The sequence below is a fragment of the Drosophila willistoni genome, unplaced genomic scaffold (assembly GCF_018902025.1).
Source record: "Drosophila willistoni isolate 14030-0811.24 unplaced genomic scaffold, UCI_dwil_1.1 Seg88.1, whole genome shotgun sequence".
Classification (NCBI taxonomy): Eukaryota; Metazoa; Arthropoda; class Insecta; order Diptera; family Drosophilidae; genus Drosophila; species Drosophila willistoni.
The window spans coordinates 28839-51951 of record NW_025814776.1 but is presented as its reverse complement, the minus strand read 5'-3'; the positions used below and the strand labels follow the sequence as shown (position 1 = coordinate 51951).

General features: G+C 42.6%; 2 protein-coding genes across 2 annotated transcripts; one reads left to right on the top strand and one right to left on the bottom strand.

Annotated features, from left to right (window-relative positions):
* Positions 1-6546: 6546 nt before the first annotated feature.
* On the bottom strand, positions 6547-9777 carry LOC124462091. Its single transcript, XM_047013473.1, has 3 exons — positions 9723-9777; positions 7007-9156; positions 6547-6807 (listed from the first exon to the last, which is right to left on the bottom strand). The coding sequence occupies exons 1-3, from the start codon at positions 9775-9777 to the stop codon at positions 6547-6549; spliced, it is 2466 nt and encodes an 821-aa protein (XP_046869429.1).
* Positions 9778-11248: 1471 nt separating this feature from the next.
* Positions 11249-12532, top strand: LOC124462090. The gene has a single exon (XM_047013472.1). The coding sequence runs from the start codon at positions 11249-11251 to the stop codon at positions 12530-12532; it is 1284 nt and encodes a 427-aa protein (XP_046869428.1).
* Positions 12533-23113: the final 10581 nt, after the last annotated feature.

Below are 23113 nucleotides of genomic sequence, written 5' to 3'. Positions count from 1 at the left end.
GAGTATGCAAGAGATGCAAAAACATTTGATAAAAATATCCAATTTGTAGACCAATTCAAAATATTTGAAACAAAATCAATCAAATAAAGCTAAAACCAAATTAGGATAGTTATTCTGCCATATCCTCGATGCAAATTTATTCTCATATGTTGACACAATTCTTTTTATATAGATGCCAACTTTTCCCTTTGGTTTTCCGTTAGTGTCGTTGGAAAAAAGAAAAAAACTGCCTAACCGCACTATGTTTCAACTTTTTTGTCAATCTCTTACAGAAGGACACAGTAGGCGGCAAAAGTTAACGTCACACTGTTCGAAGTTGTGTTTGCTGCTGGCTGGCCACCAACTCTCAACTTTCAACTTTCGACTGAAAGAACGAACGAAGGACAACGCCATCGACTACGACTACGATGAGGACGAGGACATTAGCGGCAGCAACTGTTTTGAGTGCTCCATCCTGTGTCTGTCCTTTCATGTGGCATTCGAGTGGCAGCCATTGTGCACCATTACGATGGAACTTTGTGTTGCAAAATGCAAATATTTGAAAGGTAATTGAATTTTAACTTTCCCGTCTCGATATGACTGGCATCGGTTTGCTTAAAATGCCACGATATACACATTAAAGTTAACGCCGCCCATTTTCCGAACCAAAAACCAAAAATATCAAATATTTACCAAACCGCTTACATGTTTTGTATTTACAAGAGCCCAATTAGTCAACACAGACACACACACACACACACACACACACACACACCACAAGCGACACAGTGAAGTTCAAGTTGTGTTTTTTCCAAGTGCTCCGCAGGTTTGTCGGGTCTGTGCCTATAATTAAAGTATTCTTAATTCAGGAGTGGGACTCGGCGTGCCACACGACTCACCCCAAGCAGGCTTACATCGGCGGCACCTGGCCAACGCGAGGGCTTTGGGACTTTTCAAGCCAGCTTCGTTCTCGTTGGCGCTCGAGGGGGGGGAACTTGGCGCGTTTTGTCTCCAGCCGCCGCCTTCGTCATAGTATTGGTGCGTAGATCTCTCCCATTCTCTCTGTTATCCGGAATCCACTCCGTTCTGGACGCACGTTCACTTGTGGCAGCGAAATAAACTTGTAGAGTTGCCCCTCAAAGCGCCCCTGATCAGCTGAGCGACCAGTGTTGGACAACGCAAATAGGCTTTGGGCTGTGCCCAAGGCTGCATTCGCCAGGTGGCGCCTACGCGCCGTTCCCTTGCCGTTGCATTTTTAAATTTAAATTAAAATTTAACTTTGAAACAATATAGGGAAATGGACAAAATGACTGCGTCGATGGATCAAGCCCGCTGGGATGGTGTGGCCACTGATCAGGGGGGCGAAGAGATGGCGTTTAGAAAGAGCAGTAGGATGACGCGGTCGCCAGTGGCTTCGCCGGCCAGGCCACCGTTACCACCGTCTGATAGCCATGCGAGTGCGACGCCGGTACTAAGCCCGGTTGTACTATCGCGCATTCCGGAGCTTGACGACTTGGGCAATCTCCCACGCCAACTGGAGAACACTTTTAAGAAGAAGGATGACGGCAACCCGCAGGTTCGGCATGTGAATCAAAACACGATGCACGACATAAGGCGCATGATAGAGCTGCAAACAGCGATCTGCCATTTAGTTCTTGGCGGAGAATGCGTAAAAAACACCACAGTGGATGTGGCCACGCAGGCCACATGGCCGGCAACCAAAGCCAAGCGTATTGAGAACTCGGTAGCACACTCCGACAGTCCAAAGCGCCCGAGAGAGGAGCCAGCCGGACAGAGAAATACTCCACCCAAAAGAAAGCGAGGCAGCGGGCAGTCTAGGCCCACGTATGCGGCCATGTTAGGCGGTAGTGCACCCACAAGCGCTAATGCTATTGAGGGCGATACTGTGGGTACTCATGGGCCATCCCCAGATTGGCAAGTGGTCTCAGCGAGGCGCAAGCCGCGCAGAGGTCGGCCAGATGCCATTATAATCAAGGCGGAAGAGGGCATTTCGTATGCGCAAATGTTGGAAATGGTAACCCGACGGGACGACGGGCGGCTAAATTGCATTAAAGACGAAGTGGTAAGGGCCAGGAAGACACAAAATGGCGATCTGCTTCTGGAGCTTAAAAGCAAAGATGGAGACCGGAAAATACAAGAGGAGCTATGCAACGTATTGGGCATGAACGCCAAAGTTCGAACTGTCACTGACTTGTCATACATCGAACTGCGGAAGCTAGATTGCCTGGTAACGGAAACTGACATCATTACGGCCATTACAAAGGCAACGGGTATATTGGGAAGCGCCATCACAGTGAAGACGCTGCGACCAACCTTCAACGAGACCCAAATGGCAGTTGTATGTCTGCCACAGACAGCTGCGGCCTTTCTTGTAAAGAAGAGAACACTGGTAGTGGGCTGGTTCAGCTGCCACATCAGGGAAAGAGTGGCTCAGCGGAGATGCTACAAATGTCTCAATTTTGGACATGTGGCTTTCAACTGCAAGAGCACAGTTGACCGAACCAGCTGGTGCTTCAGATGTGGGCAGCCTGGACATAAAGCTGCGGCTTGTGAAAACGATCCAAATTGTTATAACTGCGTCGAAGCAAACCGCACCGACAGGAAGCATTTTGCCGGCAGTAAAGACTGCCCGTTGACAAGATCTGGCGCCCAACTAACAAACAAACCGGGATGAAGTTTATTCAACTAAACCTCAACCACTGTGCAGTGGCACAGGATCTGTTGGCGCAAACAGCGCGTGAAGTAGACGCCGATATAGCGATTTTGAGCGAGCCGTATAAAACAGGCGATGGCCCACTGTGGGTAGTGGACTCGTCTAAAAAAGCTGCCATTTGGGTATGCGGACAAAACGTACCGGCTATGGAGTCGATTTATTCGTCCCTTGGCTACGTTCGCACGAAAATCGGGGATATGTGGTACTATAGTTGCTATCTAGCCCCCAGCCTGAGACTCACGGAATTCGAGAGAATAATTGACTCCATCGCCGCTGATGCAAGCTCAAAGCAAAATGTTATAATCGCAGGTGATTTTAACGCTTGGTCTGAAGAATGGGGCAGCAGTTCATCTAATGCTAGGGGTATAGCGCTTCTCGAATCCTGGGCGATCCTCGATATTGCTGTGCTAAACACTGGATCCAAGCATACGTTTAGTAGGGCAGGATGCGGCTCTGTAATCGACGTTACATTCACAAGTGCCTGTCTTTTCCCTCACTCAATCTGGAAACTTTGCGATTTTTACACTGGTAGCGATCACCTGGCTATTATATGCTCCATCAATAGAAGCGCACACCAAATGCCCAACCAACCGCGAACAGATCAAGGAGGCCAAGCATTCCGCGTGGATACTCTTAATCCATCTATTTTTACGTCGGCACTCAACATTCCCCGACTAGACGGAGATGCTTCAAGCCAGGCGGACACCATTATGGACGCAGTGAGGGCGGCATGCAACGCTAGCATGAAGGCCCGAAGAGGGCATAGCCGACATAGAGCCCCTGTCTACTGGTGGGACGAGAACATTGAGGAGGCAAGAAAAAAGTGTCTTCGTGCTAGAAGGCTCTACCAAAGATCGCGTGGCAGATCAGAGTTCTTGCTGCTGCAAGCAGAATTTGCAGCCAGAAGAAGGGACCTTAAAGAGCTTATTAAGTCACGAAAAAAAACCTGTTTTCTCGAACTTTGTGACTCGATAGAAAATGACCCCTGGGGCTTGGCCTATAAAGTAGCCATGAAAAAGCTTAGGGCTGTTAAGCCGGCGGCTCCTGACGAAGGGCGCATGGCTATGATTGTGAAAACTTTGTTTCCGGCCACCTCGTCAATAGGCCCGAAACAGATGCAGCATACTGCTTTGCCAGTAGATTGGCCCATCACTGGAGAAGAGGTGTTAGTGGCGGCAGCGAGATTGCAAAATGACAAGGCTCCTGGCCCGGATACCATCCCAAACAAGGCCTTAAAACTAGCCATTGGCCTACAATACGAAAGATTCGCGGATGTTTTTAACGCTTGCATGGGTGAAGGTACATTTCCAGACAGATGGAAAAGACAGAATCTGGTACTGATTCCAAAGCCAAATAAACCTGTAGAAGACCCATCTGGATATAGGCCAATTTGTCTTCTGGATGCGGCAGGCAAAATTTTTGAGAGGCTACTCAGCACCAGAATTGAGGCAGCAATCAAGGCGGCTGGCGACCTCTCGCCTATGCAATTTGGATTCCGCAGAGCTATGTCGACTGTTGATGCCATCAAATCTGTCGTCGACACTGCTGCCAAGGCTATAGAGGGGCAACGATGGAAGGGAGGGCAAAAGCAGTATTGCCTTGTCACCACGCTGGACGTTAAAAATGCCTTTAACACAGCAAATTGGAACAACATTCTTGCAGCATTGCGAAACTTTAGAGTCCCGGAGTATCTCACAAGAACAATGGAGGACTACTTCAGAAACAGAGTTCTGTACTACAGATCACACGGAGGGACGCATACTTATGATGTAAAAGGAGGCGTACCCCAAGGATCCGTTCTTGGCCCTCTACTTTGGAATGCAATGTACGACGGAATCCTGCGCATCCAACTTCCGAGTGGCGCGCGACTGGTGGGCTTCGCTGACGATGTTGCCATAGTAGTGGTGGCTAAATATCTGGCACAAGCCGAGGAAATAACTGCGCGTTCCATCGGAATGGCCAAGGACTGGCTAGCTTCTGCAGGTCTCGAGCTTGCAGTACAAAAGACGGAAGCTGTGCTAATAAGTAGTCGTAAAACGGTTGAGGTTGCCAACATCATCGTGGACGCCACCACGATTACCTCTTCACGGGCCATCAGGTATCTCGGTATACACCTGGACACGCGCCTGTCCTTCAAGGAGCATCTGGAGCTTGTTGGAGCCAGGGCAGCTGAGTTGGGACGGTCACTTAGCCGCATCATGCTCAACAGCAGAGGCCCAAAACAGGGTCGGCGCCTGCTCCTGATGAATGTCATGAAGTCCACGATGCTCTATGGGGCACCAGCCTGGGCTAATGCCATGACGGTCAAGACATATAGGAGACGCCTAGAGACCACATACCGTCTTGCGGCGCTGAGGGTCTGTTGCGGCTTTCGCACAATATCAGACGATGCAGCTCTTGTCATAGCAGGTATGACGCCCATCGACCTGCTAGCACATGAAGCACAACGCATCTATGCCACCAAGATGGAGTCAGCGCCGAGTCCTGCTGAGCTAAAGGTTGTCAAGGCTGCGGCACGTCAGGAAAGCTGGGACGCTTGGCAACTTCGCCGGACGAACTCGATTAAGGGCAGGTGGACATTCAGGCTTATTCCCGATCTGAAAATGTGGCTGCAACGGAAGCATGGCGAGGTAACTTTCGAGCTGACACAGATACTCAGCGGTCATGGATGCTTTGGGGAATATCTCTTCAGATTTGGTCACCAGGCGAGTGTGGAATGCACTTGGTGCAGGAACGGTGAATCGGAGAGTCCTGATCATGCTCTCTTCGCATGCACTATGTTTGCGACAGACAGGCGGTCCCGCAGTCTCCTATATCTTCAATCTCCCACTTTCTTCTCCTTCTTTCGATTAAACCTATCTTTCTTGGTTGCCAACTATTTTCTTTTTTGTTAACCTATTTGTAATTCCTTTTTTACCAAATAAACGAATTAAAAAAAAAAAAACACACACACACACACACACAGCAGTGGGAAGCAGTGAGCAGCTTTACAGGCTTCGTGGGAATCAGCCTAAGAAAGGCAGAGCGTGAAAGAAATGGCCATACGTAAAGGGTTATAGGTTTTCGCGAAGCAATTCCCCATGGGACGTCCCGCAGAAACCCCCCTTATACGTATGCAGCTTTAAATTTGTAATATATATATATTTTGTTGTTATTTATGTAATAAATGAATTAAAAAAAAAAAAACACACACACACACACATGAACCGGGAAAAAGAGCCACTCTTTTTTCCCGCGAATTTCAAAAATTCAAATACAGCCGAGGCGCTGGCGCCAAAATTGTTGTTTGAGAGATGGAGCGTTATGTCCTGGAACGGCTGGAACACCGGCAATAGTTCCCAGCAGCCAGGAGACTTCCGTTTCTCTATAAGTTGTATCTAATGTGGCAGAGCTAGATGAGCTGGGATCGCTCATCTGGGAAATGGACACGATTTTCAATAAAGGAGATGTTGGCAAAAAACCAGTAAGCCACATAAATCTCGGCACCAAGAACGCAATAGTACGAATGAAGCAGCAAATCGCTGGTAAAGGCGGCAAGGAGCGAAATCGCCACCCAAATCTCTGAATGCTAGACAGCCCAGAAATGATGCGAGAGAGTGAACAAGCCATCTCTGAGGAAAGCCAGACTTGAGGTTATCCTAATCAAAGCAAATGAGGGCTGCACATATGCCGAAACCCTGAGCCTAGTCACCAGAAGGCCAGACGGCAAGCTCGACGAGGACTAGAAAAACAGCTACAGGCGATTTACTTCTTGAATCGCCATCAAGGGTGGTGGAAAGGCCAACAGCAAAAATTTGACCGAGGATTTGAGCCAGGTCCTGGGCCAACAAGCGTCAGTTCAGAGGCAGAGCAGAGGCGTGGCTTGAAATGCGCAACCTCGAGAACTTAGCGACAGAAGGTGCCCTGAGTAGTCCGTCCTTGTCGATCATTGGCGAGAGTTTAGCCAGCTGAGATCGACTTCGCAATGGTTTATTTGCGAGTAGCAATTGATAGTCATCCTGAAAGCAGGTTTGCGCGTGGCGCAAGCATACAATGCGTGCCGCGGTGATTTCCTCAAACGTAAGACAATTTGAGCCCTTGTCCCCAAATGGACCCTTCGTGCACCGTAGAAAGCGAAGGACATAGCCAACAGGTGTGAACGAGCGTCAACCATGAAGATACTCGTTGAACAAGATGATCAAGTGGATGATCAGGAGCTGCCTCTACTAATGCAGTCAGACAATTGCTTTTGACTTCCTTTTCTATGTTCTTTTCTGAAATATTCAAACAGACTTGTGAGTTGTTTAACCTTACCAGAAACTGATCCGCGTCACGTATCCATGACGGGCCATTCCACCATAACTGAAAGTCCTTTAGGTCTGCAGCCATGAGACCTCTGGATGCGCAATCAGCTGGATTTGATTTGGAGTCCACATGACGCCAATAATGCCTTGGAATGGTGTCCAGAATTTCCGAAGTTCGGTTCCCAACAAATGTCTTTAGTCGAGAGGGTGCGTATGATAGCCAATAGAGAACGATTGTGGAATCGCACCATGCAAAAACCTTGACCTTTTGATGTCGAAGTGCCGCCTTTATCGAACGTATGAGTTGACTTAGGAGAAGTGCCGCGCAAAGCTCTAGGCGGGGCAGAGATTGCTGCTTTAGCGGAGCCACCCTAGACTTCGCAGCCATAATCAATGTAGAAATCGAGCCATCCTTGTTGATTACTCTGCTGTACACTACAGCAGCGTATGCCTTCGTAGATGCATCGGAGAATCCATGCAATTCAATGTTGTCGGTGTCGTTGACAACCAACCGGGGTATTTGAATGTGTTGTAGCATATCCAAATCTGCTCGCCATTTGAACCAAGTATCCGCTAGTTGCTTAGGGAGTTTGTCATCCCATCCCAAATCGAGAAGCCATAATTGTTGAAAGAGTATTTTGAATTGGACCACAATTGGTGCCAAAAGCCCAAGTGGATCGAAGATCCGCGAGACATCCGATAAAACTTGTCGTTTTGTACAATCGACATTTCCTTTTAGACCAACATTATAAGACAATGTATCAAGACCAGGTTGCCAGTAAAGTCCAAGAACCTTGACTGGAGATGATTGTGTAGAATCAGTTCCTTCTGTTGGTATGCGAGGTGTGTTTGATACCCATTTCCCAAGCTCCAAATTAGCACAGGACATAAGTTGAATAAGTTCCTTTCGATTTTGTATCAGTTCCTCCTCACTGTTTGACCCAGTGAGCACATCGTCGACATAAAAATCCTCTTGTAAGATTCTTGCAGCATTCGGGAATTCCTGCTGATGATCAGTAGCCAGTTGCTCTAATACCCTAACAGCCAGGAATGGTGCACATGAGGTGCCATAAGTGACGGTGCATAGTTGATAGTGTTTGATTGGATCCGATGGCCTTTCTCTCCAGACAATTCTCTGGAAGTCGCGGTGTTTGTTGTTCACCCAAATCTGCCAAAACATCTTGACTATGTCGGCTGAGAATACAAATTTATACATCCGAAAGCGCAAGCAGACAGCAAATAAATCGCGTTGAATGCTAGGCCCTGTAAAGAGATAATCGTTTAGTGATTTGCCTTTGGTGTCGCAAAATGATCCGTCGAAAACTACACTCAGTTTCCGACCCAAAACCGGGTGATGTGGTAGATAAAACCGTTGGTCATTATTGACTTCATCTGGTGGCAGTTCGCGCATATGCCCCAAATCGAAGTATTCCCTCATAAAGTTGACATATTTTGCTCTTAGATTTGCATCTTGTTGTAAACGTCGTTCCACCGATTGGAAACGATTAAGAGCTCCTTGTAGAGTATCCCCAAATTCTGGATTAGTGACCTTGAATGGAAGTTCCACGATGTACTTCCCCTTTTCATCTCGAGTGTGCGTAGCGAGAAAGTGTTTCTCCACCTGCTCATCATCAGGTTCCAATTTGGTTGTAGAACTGATGTCCTCTAGTTCCCAAAACCTCTGGAGCGAAGCGTTAACATCGATGTATGATGTCAAAGCGAAAGCGTTGTTAGCTTGGGGCATCGTTATAGAGCTGATGACCCATCCGAAAATCGATGATATTGCAATGAGTTTGCCCGTATTGTCGTACAACTTTTTCCCTGTGATTGTAGACCAAACGTGTTCACCGCCCAAAAGAACGTCAATTGGAGCGCTTGTGGTGAATTCCGAGTCAGCGAGTTGAAGATCGCTAAAGACATCAAGTGCCGATGCGTCAATGTTTTGCCTTTCCAGTGTTGATGTGATTTTGCCAAGAACATGAGCCTGTACCGTAAAGTGATTGTTTGAATACCTTGACTTTATCTGAAGCGTGCTGCTTCCCCTTGTGGTGTCAGCCTGAACCGAAGAGATTCCTGTGACCAAAATGGATGATGCCGACCGTGGCAATCCAAGTGCTTGTATGCATCGTTCTGATACATATGAAAGTTCCGACCCAGTATCTAGTAAGATACGACATGTAATGTAGTCTCCATTTACCTTTTGAACATAAACCGTTGCAGTAGGCAATATGCTTCGATTTAAACCTTTCCTGTTTTCAATTTCGCAGAGCTTTGTGAACAAACCGTCGCTGGTGCACTCCCATTATGAGCCACTAGACTTGTTGTAGACAAATCGTGATAAGAAGCGTTTGGACTACGCTGATTCTCCCTTTTTCCTTGTTGCAAGTTCCTTAAAGCCATTGAGTTACCTGGATCATGGATCAGAGAATGGTGCTTACCTTTACAATATTTGCATGAGAATGATGATGGACAGTTTTTGACCATATGCCCTGGTTTCAGGCAATTATAACATAAAGCCTTTTCCCTGATGAACATACGACGTTCTGCAAGTGTTAAATCCATGAATTGTTGACAGCCATACAACTTATGATCCGTCGCCTGACATTTGGTGCAGCTGCCAGCTTGAACTGCAACCATCGAATGTATGACCCATTTTGTGTGTGTGATTTGCGCCGGCATTTTGCCTCCAAACGCAATCTCCCGTTTGCTGAGCTCTAATTCCTCACAACGATCATCTAAGAACTTGAAGAATTCCTCCAGTGTGGGCGCCTCGTTGCCCATGCTGCGCTCAATCCACCTGCGCCGTGTATCAGCGTCAAGCTTTTCCAATACCAGATATTGTATCCAGCAGTCCGTCCTGTATGATTGATCGCTTCCAGACCGGGAAGAATCTCATTTGTGCCATCTGATACCTTGCGTAAGATGGACACATCAATTTTGTTTGTCGTTGGTAGACCCATAAATTTCTCCAAAAATGAGTTCACAATATGGCGTGGCCTATTGTATCTTTCCTTTAAGCGTTCCAAGGAGTGTTGTAAGCCGTGTCAGTTATCGCCAGGTGCCGCGCCAAGTTGGCAGCATCATCGACGAGCAGTGTTTTTAAATGATGAAACTTTTGAGTGTTGGTTAACTCCCTTTTGTTGTGTATCGTGCTCTCATAGATATCTTGAAAAGCTGGCCACTCTGTGTAGAGTCCAGCGAACCGTTTTATTTGAATTTTTGGCAATTCGCCGGCATGCACAAATGCCGTCGTGCCGTTTCCCGAAGTCGAACCCGAAGCAGCCACCTCATTGCGAGCGGGCATCGACAAGTTTGAACTGCTCTGGTTTGCAGCTAACTGTTCAAAGAGTTGTTGTTGTTGTTGCAGCAAATGAACGATGTCGTCGTTATATGCGTGCAGACCCATGGCGCCATTGCCGTCGCCAGACAATGATGCTTGTTGCTGAACTAACCGTTTTTTTCCCAGAAATAAAGAATATGCCTTCAAGTACTTCTCTTCGTAGGTCACGTGATCGACCTCTGGATCCACATAGCCGTCCACATCTTCCAGAAGGGCTATGGAATCCCCGATTCCATTAAATTCCTTCCACACGGACTGGAGTTGATCCATCCGAGCGGCTACCTCAGTAGTTGATGTAGTTTGGGTTCGTTCCGACCAATCCAGAATTCTTGTTATGCTGGCCTTGAGTCGGCTCCGTCGACCCACCAATGACGAAAAGCACTTTATTCGATCGAAAACCGATTCCCTTATCCGGCTCGAATGACTTTAATTTTGGCTGCTCAAATTATGATTTGGTCTAGCAGTGGACTGTACCTTGAAATTAAGTTGGATAACTTCACTTTGTATTTCTTCGCTACTGAATCAGTTGAGTGCCAATTTATTACTAAACCAAACGAGAAAAAGCGCTGTCGCAGCAGCGCACAAATATATGTGTGTGTACAATGCTTATGTATGTGTCGATTCTTACAACTACATCTGACTTATCGATAAACGCAATCCGTTCCTGAACAATAGAAGTTGGCTGGGACATGTGTCCGATTCGCGAGAGGCATGCCCAAAAAAGATGCTACAAGTGTCTATGCTTCGGGCACAAAGCAGAAATTGCACTAGTGCCAAAGACCGCACAAACTGGTGCGTTAGATGCGGACAGACTGAGCACAAAGCAGCCACATGCAACAATAAGCCAGTTTGCTTTAACACCGTAGATGCAAAACGCACGGATGCGAGCCACTATACTGGTAGTCGCAAGAAATGATGAAGTTGCTACATCTAAATCTAAATCACTGCGGGGCGGCGCAAACTATACGCGAGCTAAACGTGGATGTGGCAGAACTAAGCGAGCCTTACAAGACTCAAACTGGATGTTTTTGGGCTGCGGATAGAACGTCTAAGGCTGCCATATGGGCCTGCAGTAACAGAGCGCCGGCCGCAGAGGCTGTATACTCCTCTGACGGCTATGTGTGCGCAAAACTAGGTGATATTTGGCTATACAGCTGCTACCTACCACCTAGCCTCCGTTTGGAAGAGTTTAAAAGTAGACTCGACAACCTCGCTACGCACGCAAGGGGTAAAAGAAAAGTCGTTATTGCTGGAGACTTTAATGCATGGTCCCACGAATGGGGAAGGAGCTCAACAAATGCACGAGGACGTAGCCTGGCAATTCTAAATACAGGTACAAGCTACACTTTTACCAGAGCGGACTACGGGTCAGTGATTGATGTGACTTTTGCCAGCAGCCAGATTGCAAGCGTCATACAGTGGCAGCTAAGCAGCCACTACACTGCCAGCGACCACACGGCCATTATTTGTAATATTGGCAGTCGAGCCCAACAAGCAGCGGTACAAGAAAAACGCCAAATGTACAGAGTTGATGCACTAAACCCTGAAGTATTCGCATCATCACTAGTGATCCCAGAACTAACTGGAGATGCCAACAAGCAGACAAAAATGATTATGGAATCTGTAGTTGCAGCTTGCGATTGCAGCATGCCCATCCGCGGGGCTTATAGCAGGCACCATCCCCATGTATACTGGTGGACCAACAATATCGCCAAGGCCCGGAAAAAATGGCTGCGCGCAAGGCGCGCCTACCAAAGAGCGCGGGGCAGCATCACCTCTTCACATCTCGGGGATGAATTTGCAAGCAGACGCCGCGAACTAAAACGCGCTATAAAAGAGAGCACACGCCGTTGTTTCCTACAATTATGCGATGAAGCGTCGAGCGACATTTGGGGCATGGCGTATAAAATGACCGTTAAAAAGCTGAAAGCAGTCAGACCCGCTGCACCAAGCGAGGACCACATGGTGAATATAGTGCAAACGATCTTTCCCGATACCTCATATATGGCTCCCAGGGAAATGCTGCAAATGAATCACACTGATCACATAAGTGTCAGCACAGATGAGTTGCTAGCGGCAGTTGCACAAATGCATTACCAAAAAGCGCCCGGTTCGGACTCGATTCCCAACAAAGCGCTCAAACTAGCAGTGCGACTTCAGCCTGAAAAGTTTACAGGTGTACTCGAAATGCTATGAGGAATGCATTTTACCAGACATTTGGAAAGAACAAGATCTAGTTAGCACTAGTTCTGGTATTAGCATACCAAAGCCAAACAAGCCGCAAGATGACCCGTCTGCATACAGACCACTCTGCATGCTAGACTCTGCAGCCAAAATGCTAGAAAAACTAATCTGCACGAGACTGGAGAGTGCGATTGCTGTAGCTGGTAATCTCTCGCCGATGCAATTCGGTTTTCGCAAGGCCAAATCAACAATACACGCATTGGCAACAGTTGTTGAAATAGCGAGAAAATCAATTGAGGGACAGCGTTGGAAAAACGGTAATAAAAAATACTGCTTAGTAACCACACTTGATGTGAAGAACGCCTTCAACACAGCTAACTGGAGCCGCATCATCGAGGCGCTAAGTATGTTCCACGTGCCGGTCCCGCTTATTGCCTTAATAAAGGATTACTTCCGAAATCGCAAGCTACGATATAGCACAAGGAGTGGCGATCGAATTCATGAAGTACGAGGGGGAGTTCCACAAGGCTCGGTACTTGGCCCGATACTGTGGAATGCTATGTATGACGGCATCCTACGAATAAGCCTCCCGACTGACTGCCATATCATATCAGAAGCAGAAGAAAAGACGGTCACATCGAGTGCCATAGCAAAACAGTGGCTTGCGAACGCAGGACTAGAACTCGCAGATCAAAAAACGGAACTTAGGTGTTTTCTTGGATGCACGCCTCTGTTTCCGAGAACACTTGGGGCACGCGAGTGCAAGAGCGGCTGAACGGGGAAGATCCCTGAGCCGAATCATGCTCAACACAAGAGGCCCCGGACAATCTCAACGATCATTATTGATGAACGTCGTCAGGTCGACCATGCTCTACGGCGCGCCAGTATGGGCGGATGCGATGGAGACGAAGTCATACAGACGAGGATTAGAGGCAACATACCATCTTGGGGCTCTTCGCATATGCCGTGGCTTCCGCACAATTTCGGATGAAGCGGCTCTTGTAATATCAAGTATGGTCCCAATAGACCTACTAGCTAAACAAGCGCAAAACATTTTTAGAAGTCGGCAGAGTGCGGAATGGTCACCACCAGCCAGAAGGGAGGCAACTGCAGAAGCCAGGCGATCAAGCCTAGCAGAATGCCAATCACGCTGGGCAGCATCGCAGAAGGGCAGGGACACGAGTCCAGTGCGGAATGCACCCTGTGTAGACAAGGCATACAAGAAAGCCCTGAACATGTGATTTTTTTCTGCATAAGGTTTACCAACGAGAGGGAAAGGCTAACGGCAGTCTTTGGAGAAGAGCCCACACCTTCCAACCTGGTAAACATGATGATCACATCGCAATCGGCGTGGTCGGCGGTATGCACATATGCTGCAGCAACGATAAGGAAGCTACGAGAGCTGGAGAGAGGTGCAATACTTGAGGGGCATAGACAGCCCACTATAGACCTGCGAAGCAATACCACAAGGCAGTCCAGCAGGATCCCTATAGTAAAATTCTTTTCCTTCCCTTTATTTGTCTTGTCTATACTTTTGCTTTTTGTATATAACTTTTTTCCTATTTATATTTACCTGGTTAGAGATTACGACCTATTGAAATTTAAATCGAACTTACCCGGCTCGAGGTCAATCTTGCAAAAGAAGATTATTTCAAAGGCAACACACAAAAAGTTGAGCAGGTTGTCTGTATAGCTATTTCAAGAACTACCAAGTTCTATCATCAGCAGACTTTGCTAAAGAACTCCAGAATTGCAATAGCCATACCTTGTCTTCAACGCTAAAACTAGTTGGGAATTACATTGCCAACTAAATGAAGCCTAAGGGTATGCACAAAAAGGTGGTCTTCGGTATTGTAGGCTTCGCCAACTTTTTTCGCTTCATTTAGTTGGCAATGTAATTCCCAACTAGTTCAAGTTCTATCATACTTGGTAGTTCTTGAAATAGCTATACAGACAACCTGCTGACCTTTTTGTGTGTTGCCTTTGAAATAATCTTCTTTTGCAAGATTGACCTCGAGCCGGCTAAGTTTGATTTATTTATTTTTACCTTTATATCAATAAATGATATCGTATCTAAATTCACCACCCACAAGCCAAAAACAAAACAGAATTTCTCTACTGAATTGCTTGCCCTACAAATTACAATATAGTATGAGTATACAAAATTTACACTCACATAAAACTAAAAACTTACAGTGTTAGTATTAGGATGGATTGTTTTTTAAACTAATAAATTCGTTTGATTTGGTTTTCTTTATAATATGAAACGCTTTAAATAAAATAAAAGTCATCAAAAAACCTTGACTATTTGTACCTTTATTATTTATATTTAATAATTAAATCAGGAAAACGTTAAAATATTTTGTGTACTACAGTAAAACTACTTACTGGGAAAGTTTTAGGCGATTAAACAAATCAAACAAATCCCTTTTGAACTACTACTTGGTATATCAATTAATAAATACAACATTTTGGAAAAAAATATTTGAATATTTTCAATTTGACTATGGTAACACCTTGACCCATAAAATAAAACCCACAATAAATAAAAGTCTGTATTAGATTATAAAATAATAAATGCAATATTATTTGAATTAATTTTTGAAGAGGGATAAGGAAAAGTCAAATCAGCCCATCGGCTGATTTACGAAAACTTTTAAATATGATATATTTAGTAATTGATTTTATCAAATTGAGTTAATTACCGGAATTTATAATCAAAAAAACTTTTGGAAAACACATTATATATATTTTAAAATTACCATATATATTACCATATATATTCTATATAAATATATAGAATTTAATATATTTCAAAATTATAATTAACCAGAGGGCCGGGGGTAACTTCGACCGCGTCAAAGTTTGTATACCCTTGCAACTTTTTTGATAATTCTTTCCTTACCTAAAGCCATCAAAGTAGAACAAATGTCTTATCTAAAAAGGGCTAATATTTGCGAATGAACGGCCTAAAATCTTAGCATAGGAAAAAACGAAGATATTGATCAAAGTCACTGTTTTCCACCGATCGTTCCTATAAGAGCTATATGATATAGTTACCCGATCTTTATCAAATTCGGCACAGTCATTAACAGATATACTAAACTAACAAATGTTTAATTTGAAAGCAATCGCGTTAAAAGTAACGAAGTTATTGACAAAAGTCACTGTTTTCGACCGATCGTTTCTATGGGAGCTAAATAATATAGCCACCCGATCTTGATCAAATTTGGCAGAGTCGTTTATATGTATAATACACCATCTAATATTAAATTTCACGACAATAGCTAGGAAAATAACGAAGTTATTGAGAAAAGCCACTGTTCGTGACTTTGGCGTTTGTATGGGAGCTATATGATATAGTGGTCCGATTCGGATGAGTCCGAAATATACAACCTCTGCAGTACAAAATACAAGCCTACATGCAAAATTTTAACTCTGTAGCTCTAATGGTCTAGGAGGAGTTTGCGTTGATCCAGACGGACGGACGGACGGGCGGACATGGCTATTTGAACAAAATGAATAGTCGGAACTGATGTTGTTTTATAAGTTGATAATATTTACGTTAGTTCCAAGTTATATTTTTAACTTTCCACATAGAGAATGAAACCAGTCTGAATTACTTATATATTTATATGTGTTTTACATATATTTACCAACTAGTCTCTGTATGATCTGATATCCCTTTCACTCTTTCACTCCAACAGTCACTCAGAGATGCCGCAGGTGCAGTGAACAATAAATTTTGTTGAAAATAAACAATTATTTAGACATGATTGGATTTGTGCCAATCTTAATAGAAAGATTACTTTCATTTTCATTAAATTCTGATGTTTTGTGTTTTTATTAAAAAGGTCAAGTTTTTGTTTATTTTTTCATGGCCAATGGAAATTTAAATAATAGTTTTCATTTTGTGATGTCTTCATCTCAGAAGTGTTCTGATACCTTATAAAGATTGAAGGTAAATAATTTTGTAAATTTGCTATTAGATTATTATATTTGATAGTTGAAATGTGTAGGAAGAATCTAGTCGTAATAACACAAATCTCACCGTGGAAATTCTATAGGATCCCCGACTAAATGCAATAAGTAAACGAAATAAATCAGTTCTTTTGCGGCAATTGAAAAGTGTAGACGTATATCACAAATGTTTTTTGAAATGTAAATGTTTCCCATTCAAAATACTTAAATTTTAAATACCGAAATTTTATTTTATCATAATAATTTAATCATAATTATTATTAAAGGCCCCTTCAAAGCAAATTATATTTTCACTCAGAACGAAGTAATTTTAACCTTAATATATTGCCCAAATATCGTTAAAAGTTAGGCTAATTTGTTCTCCGAACTGTTGACAAACTTCAAGTTAACTATAGATACTTAGAGCCTAGAAGGAATGACTTGGACTTTTCTGTTTTTTTTTTTTTTCATTTAGCAAGTCAAATGGAAAATATAATTGCAATAAATTAAAAAAGGTCAAAGTCTTTTAAAGCACAATAGAAAATGTAGTCCAACCACTAGTAGTTGACTCTTCTGTTATGCCAATTCAAGGTTATATCTGAAGAGTGAAAAGTCAAAGCATAAACTTGACTATGAACTAGAAATGCAAAGGAAAGATGCAACAAGAAGCCATCTATACAGAAACCAGAACAAACTGCCACTAAGCACAAAAACCAAACTTAATTAGCACAACAACAATAAATTACTTCATCTTTCTTTATCCATTTCTTCCACTTGTTTTCCCTCTTTTTTCTCTCAATCTATCTCTATTTTCAACTTCCCTTTGAAGGTGCCACATTGCGTGTGGCTCTTTGTCGCTTTCGTTGCTAACCAACGACTTTTATCTTCGACCACGTCAAAAGGCAGCTCATTTCAAGGTGCAAAAAGCATTTGCTTCTGGTAGTTTCCTGCGGCAAAAAAAAAGAAGAGCAAAAACAACGGCAAAAAAATGCTTGAAAGAAATAGAAATTCAATTGAATTGAAATTAAGTTTTTCTTTCACAATTGACACATTAATAAATGTTACCGCTGCTCAATTACGCACAAGATAAGACAATAATTTAACAATAAAAAATGACAGTGCATATCAAACATAATTTTTAAAAGGTCTTTTCATTAAAAGGACTTGAACCCAATTGACATAGAACTCGAAGGCTGTTTAATGAAGCATGTGGAAATAGTGCAAATAGCGAAACATCTATCAAATTTATTTAAAACCTTTAAAAACTTTATTAATTTATATATTATTATATCTGAAAGGAAATTTTTAACAAAGTTTATGTAATAGTTTCAATTGGAATACATAATTCGGCCATAGATCAACGTGTACATATTTACATATTTATGACTTCAATAAGTGTCTTTTAGTGACCAAAATACACTAAAAATATCAAAGAAGCTAACATCGGCTATGCCGAAGTTTATATACCCTTGCAGTCCTTGGTAATAATAATTTTACATGTTCAAAATTTGTTTTCTGCAACTCAATTCATCAATATACAAACAAAACAATTTTACTCTCTATTTTACAATTTGTTCTTCTTCCCTTATTCCCAAAGCAAAGCCACGCACGCATACACATACAGTTCATGTAGCGTTGCGTCTGTGTGTGTTATATTTATCCGATCACATTCATATTTTGGGATCTGGGGTTTTATATCCAATATTATCACATACGTAAATTTCATAGCATTCTCCGATTTTTATGAAAATGTTTCTTCTAGTTCTTCTAGAGCTATATGATATAGTGGTCCGATCCTTATGGTTTTCATACTTTATTTTTCCCGGGTAATAAAAAACCCCGAAAAAAAATTTCAGCCCGATAGCTCTTAAGAAGGCTGAGTAAAACGCATACACACAGACTGACGGAGGCACGGACGGACGGACGGACGGACATGGCTATATCAACTCAGCTTCTCATGCTGATCCAGAATATATATACTTAATGGGGTCGGAACGGTCTCCTTCTGTGCGTTGCAAACATCTGATCAATTTTATAATACCCTCTGCAAGGGTATAAATATATTGTTGTCTAATGAAAAATAAAGTTATCAATTTCTCTATATGTGAATTTTAATATATCCCAAAGCACGTACCTGCACACTTTGGAAACCAAATGCTCAATGGATTTTCGTTTTATTTTTCTCTTTTTACATAGGTATACCAATTTTAGTTGGTCCCTCAATGCCCCAAAGCATAAACAATGAAGTAAGTAAGTCGTCTCGTTGACTTGGGTATACCATACACCAGGTGAAACAAATATTTCAAATTTCGAAAATCAAATGTATGTCTATTAAATTGTTTTAACATGCCTCGTACCATATGCTATCTCGCTCACTCTACAAACACACGGGCACTTTAATGCAATTTTTTGACCATCGCGATCAAATTTGGCAGACTAATTAATCTTATCTATTTCTACCAAACTACCAAATTTGATTGAAATCGGTCTAGAAACATGCAAAATATGCGTATGAACGTATTTTGCTACGCGATCGATAAGGGCAGAATTGGCCGTTGCCTAGTGGCGGCGCTAAAGTGCCCGTTTGTTAAAACAATTTAATAGACATACATTTGGTTTTCGGAATTTGAAATATTTGTTTCACCAGGTGTGTATGGTATACCCGAGTCGGCAAGACGACTTACTTACTTCATTCTTTATAAATATTTTGAATAGGGATTCCCGGAGAGAAGGAAAATAACCCAATCTTCATTCGTTGAATTCAAATTATGAAGTGATTTTATTTACAAAAGTGTTGTGTACATAAATGAATTTTTAGACTCTAGGCGACAATTGTTCTTAAAAATACTTATTCTAATGACCCATGTTTTCGGGGGTTGAAATTGTTTATACTTCATGCTCAGCGTTGGCCACTTGATACCGCTCCGCTGTTACAATCTTAAGTGTTGTAGTAGGCCCAGTGTCCAAAGCATAAGAAACAGTGGTATTGCAACCACTGTTTAAGCACCGTTATAACTATTGATATTGATTCCTCACTCTCTGATTTCATAAAGCGTCTCTCGCTCTGCCTTGCAAGCGAAGATGCTTTCTTTATTTGTTGAATATCTAACTTTCTAACTACTCTGTCTGCGAGCAGAGACTCAGTTCGTAAGCATAATCCAAAGCGATCAGATCAAATAAATAAAGCAACGAACAATTAACAAGTATCAAATACATATTATTTATATTACCATAATATCAGAAGTGGTTCAAAAATCCATAAAATGTCGGAAGATTTAAACAAAATTTCTACGGCAAGCCTAAAAAGTTGGCTGGTGGCTTTGGGAATGGACACCAAGGCTTCCAAGACGGAGTTAATAGGCAGACTACTGGAAATTCCGTAGGATGTACGTGGAGGTCTTCCATTAGCTCGAACACCAGATCCCGATGCCACTCCAGGTACAAGCGGCGTTGGTACAAAGTCACCACAATAAGAACACCAAATGAGGCAATTGGAGTCTCAAATCCTACAGCAGCAACATGACGAAATAACCGAAAGTACAGTTATGTTGGAGGGACTACGCAACGAAATAAAAGAAGCCAAGAAACTTCTAGAAAGTTTGCATATCGCAGTCGCAAGCGGCGACGCCATGCAAGAGCGAGACAACGATAGAAGCGGCGACGCCATGCAAGAGCGAGACAGCGATAGACGCGTCGGCGCCATGCAAAAGCGAGACTGCAATAGACGCGACGAAAATGAGAGTGGCGACGAACATACTTCAAAAGCAGACGAAGAAAACGACGAAGAGAGTTCGGAGCGCTAGCGTGTAACAGAGAAGGCAACAGCAATGGACCAGCAGAACAATGTGACCAGAGTAGCTGAGCAGAAAATAAATAATTGGACTTATGCTGGTTACCAAATGGCTAAGGAAATGCTGCTGGAATATAATGGCGGACCAGAGTTACAAAATTGGGTTGTACAATTAAATAATGTGTCTGCATTGTGTGAACTCAGCGAGAATCAACGTCATTTGCTTTGCGTTGGAAAACTTAAGACCAATGCACTACAATGGCAACATGCAAACCCAAAACGTATATTGGAGTCAGTGGACAAGTTGTTGGACAAGTTGGTGATGGCGTTTGGTTCCAGGAAGTCGAAAGCAGACTTGCGGCGTGCTTTTGAGGCCCGTGTCTGGAGAGATACCGAGCGATTTTCAGAATACTTTGAGAATAAGGTGAAGCTAGCCCAACACGTCAATATTGAGGACGACGAGCTACTAGATTTCATCATAGAGGGAATTCCATTGGAGAGCATGCGTATACAAGCGCGTGTAGAATGTTTTGACAATCCAAACCAATTGTTAAGAGCATTTGCGGAGGTCCAGCTGCCAAGTAAGAAGTTCGTTGAGAGGCAAAACAGGGTACCCAACGACTCGAGGTGCCACAATTGTAATTCAAGAAATCATTGGGCGAAGGATTGCCTAAAACCTTTACGTGTTCGTGGATCTTGTTATGGGTGTGGTGCCAAGGAGCACCTCATAGCGCAGTGCCCGCAAAGGAAGAAGCCAAAGGACGAAGTAAACAATTATGTAAGATATATTAAATTATTTTCAAGAGACTATATTCATAAACCAATATTCACAGAGTGCCTAATAGATTCGGGCAGTGCCATTTCATTTATAATGAAGTAAGTAAGTCGTCTCGCCGACTAAGGTATACCATACACCAGTAAAGCAAATATTTCAACTTTATTAAACAAATGCATTTTCACATGCTTTTACAAGCATATCTTAGTATCTCGCTCACTCAATCATACGAGCACCCTAGCGCCCCCACCAGCCAACGGCCAACTCCGGCCTTATGGAAAAACGTTTATATGCATAACTCGACTGTTTTTTGTCCGATTTTGGTCAAATTTGGTATTTTGCTAGATATTAGTATTAAATTTAAGTGTGCCAAATTTGATTGCATAAGGTAAAAAAATACGGGAGATAATCAAGTTTTTCAAATTACGGGGGCGGAGAAGGGCGTGGCAAAATTTGTATACATACAAAATGTGTGCATTTACTAAGCAAATATACATACCAAATATGGTGTCTCTAGCTGGAATAGTTTTTGAGATAAACGCTTTTTTTAAATTGCGGGGGCGGAAAGGTGCGTGGCAAAAATTTGAAATAAACTTGATCACTCTACATACTACACTAGTCTACATACCAAATTTGGTGGCTCTAGCTCTTACAGTCTCCGAGATCTAGGTGCTCATACGGACAGACGGACGGACGGGCAGACGGACGGACATGGCTAGATCGACTCGGTTGTTGATCCTGATCAAGAATATATATACTTTGTGTCAAGAATATATATGCTTCCTTCTGCCTGTTACATACATTTTGGCGACTTTAATATACCATTTCACCCTATGTATAAAAACATCAAAAGTGCCTAAGGATGTGCAGCAAAATGATAATTTTAAACACTTTTGCGGGCTAAATCAAAGTCCATTACAAATTTTTGGAAAAATACAATGTTATGTTTTGAAAAATTCAATAAAAATTTATTTTAATGTAATGGTTGTGCCTGACGAATCTATGAGTAGCGACTTAGTAAAAAAGCGAACGAAATTTGTTAGAAGATCAGGAAAACTATTTAGATAAAATGCTGAAAAGTGAAAACGGAATAGAAAGTCAAAATTTGTTAGAAAATCAGGAAAATTATTTAGATAAAATGCTGAAAATGAAAACGGAATAGAAAGTCAAAATTTGTTAGAAAATCAAGAAAATTATTTAGGTGAAATGCTGGAAAATGAAAACGGAATAGAAAGTCAAGTTGTTAGAAAAGATGAGAGAAAAATTGTTAGTAATGTAGATAAAGGAGAAAAAATGAAAGATGTAGAAATTAATATTAGAAATGTGTTGGTAGAAAATTTTGAGAAAGAAATGTTAGAAATCAATTTATGTGGAAAGGCCGAGTCCACTGGACCAGAATAAAATATACTCTTCACACCACTTTGCTTTATTGTATGTATCTTAGCTTATCATTTGTATTTAATTATTAACAAAAGAAAAAGAAACCATCTTATTGAACACTTTTAATTTAACGAGACCAACACAACCTCTTCGTCCAGCAACTCAAGCATCTCTCCCTCTCCGATTGACCATCTATCGATATCTATCAAACTAATATCGTTATCGGCATTCTGATACCATTAGGGGTTCTCACGCAATCCTACATTCGGCCATTCTACAGCCTCATTCGTCCCGAATGATGGTCACTACATCTTCATATACTCTGCTATGGTATTGGTCCTATTTGGGCCCTCATTTTCCCCAATATTCTCTACATCATATTTAGCTTTTCTACGAATTTCATCTTTTCCCCGTTTTAACTCAATAAATAATTCTTCCTCTGACTTAGACTTTAAACCTTGCCAAGTTATTGTCCTCATTTCGTCTTTAAGCGTTTCTTCGGACTTTAAACAACGAGTCATCTTCAAAGCATCTGTATGTTTCATCTTAGTTCCAGGTCGATGTTTGTTCTCAAAATCGTGGTCTTTAATGTTGCGTCGTATTATCTTCGGATTTGGCTTTCTATCATCACCGCATACTATATTCTTGCCATCTTTCCACGAAAGAAGCACCACAGGATATAAGTGCT